The sequence below is a fragment of the Mustelus asterias genome, chromosome 6 (genome assembly GCF_964213995.1).
Source record: "Mustelus asterias chromosome 6, sMusAst1.hap1.1, whole genome shotgun sequence".
Lineage (NCBI taxonomy): Eukaryota > Metazoa > Chordata > Chondrichthyes > Carcharhiniformes > Triakidae > Mustelus > Mustelus asterias.
This window is the reverse complement of record NC_135806.1, coordinates 37,354,616-37,371,076: the sequence shown is the minus strand read 5'-3', so window position 1 is coordinate 37,371,076 and position 16,461 is coordinate 37,354,616. Positions and strand designations below refer to the sequence as shown.

Sequence of the window (16,461 nt, the reverse complement as noted above, 5' to 3'; positions counted from 1 at the left end):
AGTAATTGGCCAGATTAGATTTGTTCTGCTTTTAATCTGGCCAATTTGACACGTAGATATTAGGGGTTGCAGCTGTGCTGAAACTAGCTAGAGGTGCAGCTAGTTCTAAAGCACAAGTCTTTGAACTGTAGTTGGGATGTTGTTGGGCTCTAAGCCTTTGTCACATTCAGTGTGTGCAACCATTTCTTAATATCAAACTGTTTGAACCAAATTGGCTGAAGACTGGCATGTACCAGTAGGAACCTTGGGAACAGGCCGAGATGGATCATCCACTCAGCTGAAATTGTTGCAAACGTTGCAGTCTTGCCTTTTGAACCTTCATACGGAGTTCAGCTGTTGTTGAAAATGGGGAAGTTTATGGAGCCTTCTCCTATTAGTTATTTAATTGTTCACCTCCACTCATGACTGAATATGACAACACTGCAAATCTTTAATCTATTATTTGCAGGTTCATTTAGATATGCCCAAAGCATGTTGCTTCCACCTTTTAGAACGCATGTCCTGTGTTATGGCACCACAGCTTGATACCTCATTTTCGGATACGCCCAGCGCTATTCCGGGCTTTTTTTTTCTACATGCCTTGTTGAGCCGGAATTGGTCACCCTGCACCTGATGGAAATGTGAGGAATATGCTACACCATGAATTTATAAACGGTAGTGGAATACAATTCTGCTCGATGTTCAACAGGACCTCACGAGTGTCCAGTTTTGAACTGCCTGAACTGTTAAGTTATCCCATGCAACACAGTAGTGCCACACAAGATGGAAATGTCCTCAGTGTGAGGACAAGATAGTGTGTATGAACTGCATTGCCTGCACCTGTGAAGACTTGATTACCTGTTAAGACTGGCATTCTAACCATTGCCTTGTAATCGAGTCTGTGTCTATATATGCCCTGTTTGTGAACCCAACTCTCCACTCACCTGATGAAGGTGCTCTGAAAGCTCGTGCTACCAAATAAACCTGTTGGACTTTAACCTGCTGTTGTGAGACTTCTTACAATGTATGTGAAGGTCAGTTCTACAAATACTGACTGCTAAATCAATGTGACAATTGGGGAGGATGAAGCTAAATAGCATCTTCCTTTCGGACTGGATCTTACACCACATGGTGCAAGCCCAGTCCAACTGTTTTTTGGGGCTTGACCAGTGTACGAGTGACTGATGTGTTGAAATGAAGTCCCCCATCTGTGCCCTTGCTACTTCTTTCAAGTGGTGTTCAAAATGGAGAAGCACCGATTCATCAACTGACAGATGGCAGTCAGGGGTAATCGGCAGGTTTCTTTCCCTATGTGACTGCATAAGGTCCAAAATTAATATTGAGGACTCTCAGGATCACTCACTCACAATTGTACACCACTCTATCATCATTGTTGAGTCTGTTCTGCAAGAGCGACAGGTCATACACCGAGATGAGGAGTCTGGCATGATTCTGAGTGTGTGACTGTGATGGTACTGTGGCTTTTAGAAATGTATTTATATCATGTTTCTTGTGAGGGGTATGTTTAAGATTCAGCTGTTTACATGGTGCCGATTAGTCTGCACTAGGCAGTTCTCATGCTGGGAATGCAGACTAATGATTGATTTTAGTTAATGTGCTTTTGTTTTAATCTGAGTTACTGCACTTCTGCTTATTTTGGTTGTTCCCTTGGAGTTTCAGAGTAAGGTTTTAATGTTGATTGAGAAGAGACAGAGTCATGTGCCAGTGGGAGGAGCTTAGCTTGCAGGGAAAAGCAAGCAGTTTATATATGATTCTGAAAGAAGCAAGGGGTATCGCTCTGGAGGCTGCTGTGTCAGAACATAGAAACATAGAAAAAACAGGCCCTTCGGCCCCACAAGTTGTGCCGAACATATCCCTACCTTTTAGGCCTACCTATAACCCTCCATCCTATTAAGTCCCATGTACTCATCCAGGAGTCTCTTAAAAGACCCTATTGAGTTTGCCTCCACCACCACTGACGGCAGACGATTCCACTCGCCCACCACCCTCTGTGAAAAACTTCCCCCTAACATCTCCCCTGTACCTACACCCCAGCACCTGAAACCTGTGTCCTCTCGTAGCAGCCATTTCCACCCTGGGAAAAAGCCTCAGAGTCCACCCGATCTATGCCTCTCAACATCTTATATTCCTCTATTAGGTCTCCTCTCATCCTACGTCTCTCCAAGGAGAAAAGACCGAGCTCCCGCAGCCTATCCTCATAAGGCATGCCACTCAATCCAGGCAACATCCTTGTAAATCGCCTCTGCACCCTTTCAATCTTTTCCATATCCTTCCTGTAATGAGGCGACCAGAACTGAGCACAGTACTCCAAGTGGGGTCTGATGAGGGTCTTACATAGCTGCATCATTATCCCCGGACTCCTAAACTCAATCCCTCGGTTGATAAAGGTCAGCACACCATACGCCTTCTTAACCACCTCCTCCACCTGCGGGGCCGATTTTAGAGTCCTATGGACCCGGACCCCAAGGTCCTTCTGATCCTCTACAGTACTAAGAGTCTTTCCCTTTATATTGCACTCCTTCATCCCATTTGACCTGCCAAAATGGACCACTAGGCATTTATCTGGGTTGAAGTCCATCTGCCACTTGTCCGCCCAGTCTTGCATCCTATCTATGTCCCTCTGTAACTTCTGACATCCCTCCAGACTATCCACAACCCCACCAACCTGTCGTCGGCAAACTTACCAACCCATCCCTCCACTTCCTCATCCAGGTCATTTATGAAAATGACAAACAGCAAGGGTCCCAGAACAGATCCCTGGGGCACACCACTGGAGACCGACCTCCATTTAGAAAAAGACCCATCTATACCCACTCTGCCTCCTTTGGGCAAGCCAGTTCTGGATCCACAGGGCAGCAGCCCCTTTGATCCCATGCCCTCTCACTTTTTCTAGAAGCCTTGCATGGGGGGCCTTATCGAACGCCTTGCTAAAATCCATATAAACCACATCTACCGCTTTCCCTTCGTCAATGTGTTTAGTCGCATTTTCGAGGAACTCCACCAGGCTCGTAAGGCAAAGCCATGCTGAGTATTCTGGAGCATACTAAACCTCTCTAAATGCTCATAAATCTTGTCCCTCGGGATCTTCTCCATCAGCTTACCAACCACTGAGGTTAGACTCACCGGTCGGTAATTTCCTGGGCTATCCCTATTCCCCTTCTTGAAAATAGGAACCACATCCCGCAATCCTCCGGCACCTCCCCCGTCTCCATCGACGACGCAAAGATCATCGCCAGAGGCTCTGCAATCTCTTCCCTCGCCTCCCACAGTAACCTGGGGTACATCCCATCCGGACCCGGCGACTTATCTATCTTGATGCCATTCAAAGATTCCAGCACAACCTCTTTGTTAAATTCCACATACTCAATCTTTTCAGTCCACCGCAAGCCCGCAGTACATCCACCCAGGTCCTTCTCCTCTGTGAAAACTGAGGCAAAATACTCGCAGAGAACACAGGGCTCTCTGTCTTTCTCTCTCTCCAGAAGTGTTCAAAGACTTTAGGATGGTTAACAAATAAAAACAAGTAAGCCTGTGTTGTTTGCTAACTGATTTTGAGGAGGAGCTTAAGTCAATAAGAGGAATATTGCTTAAATTGGAACTAAGAGATAAGTTAGCAGTTTAGAATTATATCGTCACGTTTAAGTATTACAGGTAAAGTTAAGCTAATTCATTTAAATAGTTAACGAACATTTGTTTTGATAAAAGCTTCCTAGTGTGTCAATAAAATCATACCTGGAATGAAACACCTTATCCTCACACTAATGCCAAAATATAAAAACTGTTGGGGTCTAGTTGGGCTTTATAACATCCTTTGGGATTTCTGCTATGGTACCCTAACAGACTGTCTCAGGCTGGTGCTTGGCCTCTGGGACAGAGTCTGCAGAGTCGATTGGGCTGGGTGGGTGTGCCTTGATCGTATCCAAATCAAAGTTGCATGGTCCACTTGGCTTTATTCTTATAGTTATTTGAAGCAGTTTAATATATTGTTTTGGCTTGTTTGGTCATCACACAAGGCAGCAAGTGTGAGAAACATCAGGCAAGCTTTTCAAGGATAGCAGTCTCTGTTCCTAGACAGTACATCAGCATTTATGACAATTCCATAGCTTCATGCTTGTAACTATATCAATCATAAGGTAACTTTCAAATTTAAATTTGCATTGGAAAAATAGTCAATTAATTGTTTTCAATACAAATGCAGGGATAAAAGGGCAAGTCTGTCAATTATTTATGGGAGAGAATTAATATTAAAGCAATTTCCTAATTTAACAGTTTGTCGTGGTTTTTTGTTTCTATGATCTAATCGGGGTGCATTTCTAGTGTGTAAGCAGCTTTGTAGAGATCAACCAATTTCCTCCAATTATTTGATGATTCTAGATTTCCGCGTGGCTTAGAAACTGGGGATATGGAAGTCTTCTACTTGCTGCAAAGTGTGTTCTTTACCAATTTCTAGGTGTTCATTTCATGACTGCAACTTGCAGTCCTGTTATAAACTTGGTGAATAATTCATTCAATTTCATTGTCATTCAGATCTCTCAATCCAACTTTACTGAATTCATTCACCAAATATCTATTCAACACTCTTTTAAAAGGCCTGAACAGCCATTGCTATTCTGCACAATCTATAACGCCTCCACTGCCATTTTCTGGGCCATTGCTGCCTTGAGATTTCCATATCAATGATTCACTCAGGGTGGGGTCTTCAAATTCAGCAAAGAGAACCAGGGAAATAAACACATCCATCCACAACTGAGACCACTGATACACATGCCTAGCCAGATCAATACTCAAAAGGCAAGTTATGCTCCTTGATTAAACTTTGTAATTGGCTGCTTTTTTAAAAAAAAACTTCAAAAAAAAAGGGAACCACCACAGCAAGGGGAGTAAAGGAGGCAAAGATAGGAAGCAATGGTTTGGAGCAGTGTTGTCCAAGGATTTTGATGCTGATGATCAGAGCATTATATTTCCCACAATACAAAATATATGAAAAGGATGGGGTGAATCTCGTAACAATCAACCAAAGATGAACAGGGATTGAGGGACTCCTTACTAACAACGTTGTGTCAACTGCATTGATTCAAGAAAGTTGCCCTCACCTAGGTGCCGGACTGTGGCGACTTGGGGATTTTCACAGTAACTTCATTGCAGTGTTAATGTAAGTCTTACTTGTGACTAATAAATAAACGTAACTTTTTTTCACACCCTTCTGATTGGCAATAACGAAAGGCCACATCATTTAATTTTACATCTCAAGAATGAAAAGTAACAGATTAGGAAAATTATTGAGACTAAAGGCCATAAAGTCCCCTGGAATTTACGGCCTACATCTTAAGGTCTTTTAAGTGGCTGTCATGATATTGGTTGTAATCTTCCAAAATTCCATACATTCTGGAAAAATCCCAGTGGATAAGAAAACACAAATTTAACACCTCTATTAAACAAAGTAGGGTGACAGAAAGTGGGAAGCTTGAGGTCAGTTAGAATGACAGAACTATTAGGAAATAGAGATAGTTTAAATAATCTGTTTTTGTACTATGTTAGAAATGAGATAGTTTTAAGTTTAAGCTAATTTTGGTTTACTCATGTGCTAAGGAAGGATTAAAACTTCAGTTTGGCTGTGTGTTAAGACATGGGTGCCTTTGTCTGCATTGTACGCAGGTTTTATGACCCTTAAAACAAGGTAAGAAGTCTCACAACACCAGGTTAAAGTCCAACAGGTTTATTTGGTAACAAAAGCCACTAGCTTTCGGAGCACTGCTCCTTCGTCAGGTGAGTGGGAGTTCTGTTCACAAACAGGACATATAAAGACACAAACTCAATAGGTCTTTATCTGCCCTGTTTGTGAACAGAACTCCCATTCACCTGATGAAGGGGCAGCGCTCCGAAAGCTAGTGGCTTTTGCTACTCTGCCTGCCCCTCTCGCTCTGTCTGCCCCTCTCGCTCTGCCTGCCCCATGCTTCTAAAACTTAATTATAACTCTTTTAAACTCTCTAACAATGCTTTAATGCAATTTCTTACAGAATTGGCGATCCTTAGGACCCTGGCGACACCCAACCTAACTGACCTGGAATTGACCCGGAGCAGCTGCCCACGTGTGCGCAGCAGCCAGCGCTGCAGTCCCAGAGACGGGGATTCCTCAAGAGCGGCTTCCAGAGACCAGGAAAACGCCCGGGAAGCCTGGGCCTACATTCGGAGGACTCCTAGAGCCCAGGAAACCTGCACTCTGCTGGTCCCCAACGACCAGACCTGAATCCCCGAGATTGGAGCCCTCTCCCCCCCAGCCCCCAATCCCTCTGAGCCGGAGAGCTGTGACCTCCTGCAGGCTCCAAGCATTCCCTCCCTTCCCCCCTTCTACCATCGCCCCACACTCCCAAAATTAAACACACAGCCTCACAATCACTAACACTGCTCTTTCAAATTCACTTGCAGGTCTAAAGATCCTCTGACCTCTGGAGGAAGAGCCCAAAATGGCAGAAAGCCAGTGGATCCCGATACACAGACTCATCCACGACAGTGACCCCAGGGACATCATCCACTTACCGGCCTTCAACCCGTCCACGCCGGAGCATGGTCTTGATATCCACCAACTGGCGAAGCCAAAACGCAGCCTGATAGCGACCCGGAACACCCGACCGCGCAGACCCATCTACCGACACAGGAACTGCAAGCAAGGCAACAAATCTTCCACACACCAGCCAGAGCGAAGAACCTCATTGGACACAACCATCCCTTAACACTGCAAACCCCTCTCACTGTCTCCCAGGCTCGAAAAGAAGCAGACACTCCAGGAAGTGTGGAAAACGTGCAGGCCTGCAGGAGAGAGTGAAACAACCCAGTCCCAAGGCCCCCCCCCCCCCCCCCCATCCCCAGCTTACTGCTTGCAAATGTCCAGTCTCTGGAAAACAAGCTGGATGAACTTGGAGCCAGACTCACTTTCCAAAGAGAACTGAGGGACTGCTGTGTACTCTGTTTCACGGAGACGTGGCTCACTCCTGCTTCACCGGACAGTGCCCCACAACCAGAGGGCTTCTCAATCCATCGAATGGAGTGTACAGAGGCCTCAGGCAAGGCTAGGGGAGGTGGGGTCTGCTTCCTAATCAACAACTCGTGGTGACTAGACGTAGCAACACTGGCAACTTTCTGCTCATGATGTGGAGATGCCGGCGTTGGACTAGGGTAAACACAGTAAGAGTTTTAACAACACCAGGTTAAAGTCCAACAGGTTTATTTGGTAGCAAATACCATTAGCTTTCGGAGCGCTGGTCCTTCGTCAGATGGAGTTTCCACTCCATTTCCACATTTCCACTCCATCTGACGAAGGAGCAGCACTCCGAAAGCTAATGGTATTTGCTACCAAATAAACCTGTTGGACTTTAACCTGGTGTTGTTAAAACTCTTACAACTTTCTGCTCCCCAGACCTAGAATACCTGACGCTAAAATGCTGCCCCTACTATCTTCCGCAGGAGTTCACCTCCGTTATCCTGATGGCAGTTTACATCCCACCCCATGCGGACGTGAAGATCATGCTGGACAAAATATACACCACTACGAATAGCCTCGAGACAAAACATCCCGAGGCCTTGTTCATTGTGGCTGGGGACTTCAATCAAGCCAAGCTCAAGAGCGTACTACTAAGTTACCACCAACACATCTCCTGCTCTACCAACGGTCCTAACATCTGAGACCACTGCTACACAAATATCAAACATGCCTACCACTCTATCGCCTGCCCACACTTTGGCAAATCAGACCACAAGGCTGTGCTCCTGCTCCCGGCTTACAAGCAAAAACTGAAGCAGGAGAATCCATCAAACAGAGTCGTGCAATGTTGGTCTGAGGAATCGGATGATCTCCCACTGGGCTGCTTAGAGTCAGTGGACTGGTCAGTATTTAAAAACTGCGACCAGCCTGAATGAATACGTCACCACAGTAACTGACTTCATTAGTAAGTGTGTAGAAGACTGTGTGCCAAAGAAGCAAATCCGTGTGTTCCCCAACTGGAAACCATGGATGAACAGGGATATCCACTGCTTGCTGAAGTCCAGGTCTGAGGCGTTCAAGTCAGGCGACACTGACCTATACAAGAAAGCCAGATACAATCTAAGGAGATCCATCAAAGATGCCAAAAGACAATACCGGACCAAGCTAGAGTCCCAGTCTAGCCACACAGATCCCGCCGACAATGGCAAGGTCTGCAAGACATAACAGACTACAAGATGAAGGCATGTAAAATCGCAGGCTCTAACGCACCCCTTCCTGATGAGCTCAATGCATTCTATGCCCATTTTGAGCAAGAGATCAGCGAGAGTATGCCCTCCACCCTGGATGAACCTGTATTTGGGGTCACCATTGCAGATGTCAGAGCAGCTTTCTTGAAGGTCAACCCACGGAAAGCGACTGCCCGGATGGGGTTCCCGGACGTGCACTCAGATCCTGTACGGATCAGCTGGCGGGAGTATTCACAGACATCTTCAACCTCTCTTTACAACAATCTGAGGTCCCTATCTGCTTCAAGAAGACGACCATCATCCCAGTACCTAAGAAGAGCCAAGCAGCGTGCCTTAACAACTATCAGCCGGTGGCTTTGACATCCATCATTATGAAGTGCTTCAAAAGGTTAGTCATGGCACGAATCAATTCCAGCCTGCCGGACTGCCTGGATCCACTACAGCTTGCCTACAAATCTATAAAACGAAAAAGAGTGGCTAAAGTAAACATTGATCCTTTAGAGGACGAGAAGGAGGATGTAATAACCGGAAATGAGAAAATGGCTGAGGCATTGAACAGGTATTTTGTGTCGGTCTTCACAGTGGAAGACACAAATAACATGCCAAAAATTGATGACAGAAAGGCTATGGCAGGTGAGGACCCAGAAACTATCAGTTTGCCGCAACAGGTCCACAGCAGACGCCATTTCCCTGGCCCTGCACTCAACCCTGGAACATATAGATAACAAGGACACCTATGCCAGACTCCTATTTATTCACTACAGCTCAGCCTTCAACACTATTATTCCCACGAAACTCACCTCCAAACTCTGTGACCTGGGCCTCGGCACCTCCCTCTGCAACTGGGTCCTGAACTTCCCAATTCACAGACCACAATCAGTAAGGATACGCAACACCACCTCCTCCACGATCATCCTCAACACCAGTGCCCCACAAGGCTGTGTTCTCAGCCCCCTACTATACTCCTTATACACCTATGACTGTGTGGCCAAAGTCCCCTTCAATTTGATTTTCAAGTTTGCTGACGACACCACTGTAGTGGGTCAGATCTCAAACAATGACAAAGACTGAGTACAGGAATGAGATAGAGAATCTGGTGAACTGGTGCAGCAACAATAATCTCTCCCTCAATGTCAACAAAACGAAGGAGATTGTCATCGACTTCAGGAAGCGTAAAGGAGAACATGCCCCTATCTACCTCAACTGGGACGAAGAGGAAAGGGTCGAGAGCTTCAAGTTTTTAGGTGTTCAGATCACCAACAACCTGTCCTGGTCCCCCCATGCTGACACTTTAGTTAAGAAAGTCCACCAATGTCTCTACTTTCTCAGAAGACTAAGGAAATTTGGCATGTCAGCTATGACTCTCACCAGCTTTTACAGATGCATCATAGAAAGCATTCTTTCTGGTTGTATCACAGCTTGGTATGGCTCCTGCTCTGCTCAAGACCGCAAGGAACTACAAAAGATCGTGAATGTAGCCCAATCCATCACGCAAACCAGCCTCCCATCCATTGACTTTGTCTACACTTCCCACTGCCTCAGCAAAGCAGCCAGCATAATCAAGGACCCCACGCACCCCGGACATTCTCTCTCCCATCTTCTTCCTTCGGGAAAAAGATACAAAAGTCTGAGGTCACGTACCAACCGACTCAAGCACAGCTTCTTCCCTGCTGCTGTCAGACTTTTGAATATACTTACCTTGCATTAAGTTGATCTTTCTCTACACCCCAGCTATAACTGTAACACTACATTCTGCACTCTCTCGTTTCCTTCTCTATGAATGGTATGTTTCATCTGTAGAGCGTGGAAGAAACAATACTTTTCACCGTATGTTAATACATGTGACAATAATAAATCAAATCAAAAATTTTTAATTTGTTCTGCCTTCAAACTCCAAGGCACTCATGGCACGGACACTTTATCTAACCCATGTCGTGCAGGACGTACCGATGCCAACTTCTTCAGGTTATGACAGACCGACTCCAATGCTATTTGAATCCCTAGGGCCAATGGTGACTGCTGCTGAAATAAAACAGGCCGCCTTGATTTTGCTGGTCAGTTTAAATAAGCTCTTTTCCGACCACTCCATGACTCATAGACTTCTCGATCTGAACAAAAATTTGCTTGGCAGTAGTTCACAATTGGAAGAAAAAAAAACGACAAACGCAAGTGAAATCGATACACTTGGGTCCTCCTGACCACACCACTGTCGATAGTGTTCAAATAAAATGGGGGCGGGGGGCATGGACACGTGTATATACATCAAATATTAGAGGCAAACAACTGAAATTACATTGATCTCCTCAGGATAATGATGGACGACGACAAAGATGGAACGGAGGATCTACCTCATCGGATTCATCATCAGGATAAGCACGCAGGACACCCCAAGCAAGATTAGCTTTTTGTATCCCGGCTATTTATGGTTTGCCCCACCTGACGCGGGGGAATGTGAGGATGGGTGCATCCAAATAAGAATATAATATTTGGATGCAACAATCAGCGGCTGATATACAAAAAACCAAATGGCGGTTCAACTGAATGTTATCTGAGTGCCACCGTAGCAGGGGATTGGTGGGGATTTTCAAAGAATGGGTGCCCCGAAATTGGATGTTTGACTAACAGCCCAGAGAAATGATCAGAGCTCAGGCAGCGGTGCCCCAGGACACTCATAGAAGGGAATTTTGCCTTGTATGAAATAAGAAATGGGCTGAAGCCAACTCCAAAACCATCCCACTCTATTTGTCCTGAAGCCACCCCCGGCCCACAGAACGGACTGATACTAACACAGAGAAAACCCTACATGACATCATCAACCACGAATTGGTACCTGTGGTGGTGGATATAGCTGGGACCCAACTGCCAGAGTGGTGCTCCCCCCAACCTAAGAGACTATACCTCCACCTGACTCGCAGACTGTTAGGATGGAAGTTAGGAATGGACGAAAGACAGGAAAGATCCAAGAGAGCGTTAGTTAATGACATAGCCACAGCTTACGGGGCAGGAGTAGCAACCATCAACGCCCCTGATTTAGCCGACCTGAACAATAAACTTAGGATTCCGACCCAACAAGTTAAACAACTCCGGAGGATTTGAACCAGATTCGGATAAAATTGGCTGCAGGCCACAGAACCTTCAAAGTAATACAGCAGACCCCAAGAGGTGAAAAGGAAAATTAAAGAAATTAAGGCCACCTCATGGTGGAATGATCTTTGGAACTGGGGCTCAAACATCCAAATCCACCCATTCGTCCGCATAATGTCACACCTGGTGGTATTACTGATTTTGTTCACCTTGGTATATCTAATCATCCTTACAGTGCAATTCAGCTGATGGAAAAAGAGGATCACCCGGACATAGGGTTCGCCCTCGAATCACGGTCCCCTCTAATTCAGTAGAGCAATGTTTATAGGAAACTCGCCGGACTGCTATTTGCACTAATGGACAGTTGAAAACCTTAATATCGGAATGTACCCCGGATTTGAGAATATTTTATTGTCATGTTTATTTTGAATATTTTGGTTTATAATTGGCTCATTGCAACGATGGTGTTTTAGAATATGTGGTTGTTTGTAACAGTAGAAAGTTCACTGCCTGTAGCTTCTAGAATGTAAACATGTTGTAGGGATGTGTTATTAATGGAATGCCATTGCCTGGGCCTTGTTTGACTGTTGAGTGACTGGGAAATTCCTGACAGATATTGGTCCTGAGGTTGTGATCCATCTTGCGTTCAGGATCAACGGGAGGGACTGTGGCCCGTTTGGCCACAAAGATGGTGGTTTGCAAGAGCGTGCTGGGATAATTACTGAAACAGACAGGCTGCAGCCTCAAAAAGAATCGGACAGAGATAAACAGGCTGCAGCTGCAGGAGCTGGAAGACACAGGATATAGGCCATCTCTAGGACAAAGGACACTTTCTGGTCAATTTACCAGACATAGGGGCGCCTTAACCCCTTGCTTGGGAGGGAGGTATGAGACCTACGTGCCTCCAGCACCTGCAGGCACGGCGTGTTGAATACACACCAAGAGATCGGTGTGGCAGCACCTGATTGGAGGGTGATCAAGTCCTGATCAGTTGATTGGTAATGGCTAAAAAACCAATGAGGTATAAAGGGTGCTGTGCAACAGAAGAATCTCTCTCATTGAATGAACAAACAACCACAGTGACCATCACCCGCAGTGACCAGCACGGGGAGAGCCACCACACCCAACGAAGGAAGGAAGACCAGACCAAAGAACCAGACTACAGAGACCCACACGCGGATAAAGGCCAATATCTGCCTGAGTACTTGCTAGTCACGCAAAAGTTTAGTCAAGGTCTAGTATTGGACTTGAACTTTAGCATTCTGTAAGATAACTTATTATTGATTGGGTTGGTGATTAATAATTGTGTGTAAATAAATATACTAAGAAGTCTATTCGCAATTCTTTGTCCTCCGTATAAGGGTTAAAACAGACTGTGCGGCAGGCACAGCAACACCTTCATCGTGAGAGATTGAGTACAGGAGCAGAAATGCATTGTTGCAATTATACAGGGCCTTGGTGAGGCCACACATCACCAAGTGTGCAGTTTTTGTCTCCTTTTCTGAGGAAGGATGTTCTTGCTCTCGAGGGAGTGCAGCGAAGGTTTACCAGGCTGATTCCAGAGATGGCGGGACTGACGTATGAGGAGAGATTGACGAGGTTAGGATTGTTTTCGCTGGAGTTCAGATGAATGAGGAGGGGATCTCAGAGACTTCTAACAGGACTAGACAGAGTAGATGCAGGGAGGATATTCCCGATGGTGGGGGAGTCCAGATTCAGGGATCACAGTCTGAGGATTCAGGGTAGACCATTTATAACAGAGGTGAGGAGACATTTCCTCACCCAAAGAGTGGTGAGCCTGTGGAATTCATTGCCACAGGAAGTAATTGACGTCAAAACATTGAATGTATTCAAGAGGCGCACTTGGGGCGAATGGGATCAAAGGTTATGGGGAAAAAGTAGGATTAGGCTATTGAGTTGGATGATCAGCCATGATCTTAATGAATGGTGGAGCAGGCTCGAAGGGCCAAATGGCCTCCTCCTGCTCCTATCTTTGATTTGATCTTTTGCCATATGTATTAACATAGTGAAAAGTATTGTTTCTTGCGCGCTATACAGATAAAACATACCGTTCATAGAAAAAAAACTCTTCACCTCAGTCTTAAAAGGATCTCCTATTATTAAATTGTGTTCCTTAGTTCAAGTCTAACCCCAACCAACACCCTGTAGTTTTGCAGTTTTATTACTTTTATATAACACTCCCCTTGCAATCAATGTCAACGTTACAGTTGGCTTCTGAATCACTTGCTATTGCTGTATGCTGATATTTTGTGATTCATGTGCCACAGCACGCAGATTCCTCATCCTCAGAACTGCTATCTTCCTGCCAAACCCATTCACACCTGCCAAATGTTTGCCCACTCAACTTATTTATATTCCTCTACAGCTCCTTTACCTTTTCTTGATAACCAACTTCCCTATCATTGCAAACTTGGCTACTGTACAGTTGATCACTTCAAGTCATATACATAGATTGTAAATATTTGAGGCCCCAGCACTCACCCCTGTGAGACTCCACACGTTACTCATTTAAGTGTGTTTCTGTCCTATTTATATTTGTTTAGCTTCGTACACCTACCTTAGTTTTAAACATAAATGTAGTGCATTTGTGTCTCATCTGTTTAAAACGTCTTTTTCCTGATCTCTGTCTGAAATCCCTTTCATTTAATCCAGTTGGATCCTCAATCATTGCTCTGTCCATTTCTTTCTAGTTGTAAACTTGTTCACAAAAGCACTCTAAAACCCTTGAACTAACAAATGCACCAATTTTCAGATCCATGTTTGTATTTCTGCATACCAGGCAGTTCTGCAGGGACATAAAGCAAAATACTGTTGATATATGCCAGACTCCTATTTGTTGACTACAGCTCAGCCTTCAACGTTATTATTCCCACGAAATTCATCTCCAAACTCTGTGGCCGGGGCCTCGGCACCCCTCTCTGCGACTGGATCCTGAACTTCCCAAGTCACAGACCACAATCAGTAAGGACACGCAACAACACCTCCTCCACGATCATCCTCAACACCAGTGCCCCACAAGGCTGTGTTCTCAGCCCCCTACTATACTCCTTATACACCTATGACTGTGTGGCCAAATTCCCCTTCAATTCGATTTTCAAGTTTGCTGACGACACCACCGTAGTGGGCCGGATCTCAAACAATGATGAGACAGAGTACAGGAATGAGATTGGGAATCTGGTGAACAGGTGCAGCAGCAATAATCTCTCCCTCAATGTCAACAAAACGAAGGAGATTGTCATCGACTTCAGGAAGTGTAGAGGAGAACAAGCCCCTGTCTACCTCAACTGGGACGACGAGGAAAGGCTCGAGAGCTTCAAGTTTTTAGGTGTCCAGATCACCAACAACCTGTCCTGGTCCCCCCATGCTGACACTTTAGTTAAGAAAGCCCACCAACGCCTCTACTTTCTCAGAAGACTAAGGAAATTTGGCATGTCAGCTACGACTCTCACCAACTTTTACTGATGCATCATCGAAAGCATTCTTTCTGATTGTATCACAGCTTGGTATGGCTCCTGCTCTGCCCAAGACCGCAAGAAACTGCAAAAGGTCGAGAATGTAGCCCAATCCATCACGCAAACCAGCCTCCCATCCACAGACTCTTATCTACACTTCCTGCTGCCTCTGCAAAGCAGCCAGCATAATTAAGGACCTCACGCACCCTGGTCATTCTCTCTTCCACCTTCTTCCGTCGGGAAAAAGATACAAAAGTCTGAGGTCGCGTACCAGCCGACTCAAGAACAGCTTCTTCCCTGCTGCTGTCAGACTTTTGAATGGACTTACCTTGCATTAAGTTGATCTTTCCCGACACCCTAGCTATGACTGTAACACTACATTCTGCACTCTCTCGTTTCCTTCTCTATGAATGATATGTTTTGTCTGTATAGCGCGCAAGAAACAATACTTTTTACCATATGTTAATACATGTGACAATAATAAATCAAATGAAAGATATGCAGGTTAAATGGTCACCTCTGTGGGGTGGAAGGAATGGAGCAGGCCTCGGTGAGCTCTTCTAGAATTGATGCAAACTCAACGGCCTCCTTGGCACTGTAGGGACTTTATGGTTCTGAGGGTCATTAATCTGTGGAATGGAATTCTCTTCCTCAGACAGCAGAGGGGGCATTGAAATCAAACAGATCCTTGATGGGCAAGGAGGTTTGAGACCACAACAGATCAGCGATGATCTTGAAAGTTTACTTATTAATCACAAGTAGGCTTACAATCACACTACAATGAAGTTACTGTGAAAATCTCTAGTCGCCACACTCCGGTGCCTGTGCGCCTTATCTTACGGAGTGGTGGAGCAGGTCTGAAGGTGTTAACGGCCCTGCTCCCAAGTCCTCTGCCCCCATGAATAACATGCGCAGGCATGACTGGGCGGCGGTAAGAATTCATAGAATCCTTACAGGGAGAGCGCGGTCATTTGGCCCATCCAGTCTGTACTGACCCTGACCCCCTCCTCCCTGATGAAGGGGCAGCGCTCCGAAAGCTCGTGTGGCTTTTGCTACCAAATAAAGCTGCTGGGCTTTAACCTGGTGTTGGGAGACTTCTCACTGTGTCCACTCCCGCCCCACCCCGCCCATTGAACCCGGGTCCCTGGCGCTGTGAGGCAGCAGTGTTAACCACTGCCCTGTTTCTGGGGGGTCAGTTCAGTTGTGGTGTTGAACATCCCTCGGGCACGGGGGTGGGGGGGAGATGGCCGGGGCTGTGACGGAGCAGGTAAAGCGGTCCGGATCCCCCGGCCCGGCTCACTTACCGAGGTGCGGCGATGTCTCCGGACACGGCTGAAGCCGCAGTGGAGGGGACCGGCTGCGACCGGGCGCTGCTGTGCTGCTCGGGCCTGTGTTGTTGGCGGCGATGGACAGCCCCTCTTTCGCCAGCAGGCTGCCGACCCGCCGCACCATCAGCCCGGTATAGACGTGCACATCCAAGTAGTAGAGCAGGGTGACGGTGAGGTGCAGCCCGCACAGCAGCATCACCGCCAGGCAGGTCACATGAAGCCCGCGGCCCGGCAGTGGCGGGCCCACCGTCAGGTTCTTGCCCATGACCGGCACTGCCCTCCTCACCGAGCGGATGTCACTCTGTGGCCAGCCGCCCACCCAGAACACCGCTCCCTTCAGCAGCTGCTGC

At 46.2% G+C, this 16,461-nt stretch overlaps 1 protein-coding gene across 1 annotated transcript in view; it reads right to left on the bottom strand.

Moving 5' to 3' along the window:
* Positions 1–16,461, bottom strand: part of b4galt1l (DP-Gal:betaGlcNAc beta 1,4- galactosyltransferase, polypeptide 1, like) — a 68,463-nt gene extending 52,002 nt beyond the window's left edge. Inside the window, exon 1 of the mRNA XM_078214169.1 lies at positions 16,088–16,461. Within this exon, the coding sequence (XP_078070295.1) occupies positions 16,088–16,376 (289 nt within the window). The 5' untranslated portion in view covers positions 16,377–16,461. The remainder of the gene's footprint in view (positions 1–16,087) is intronic.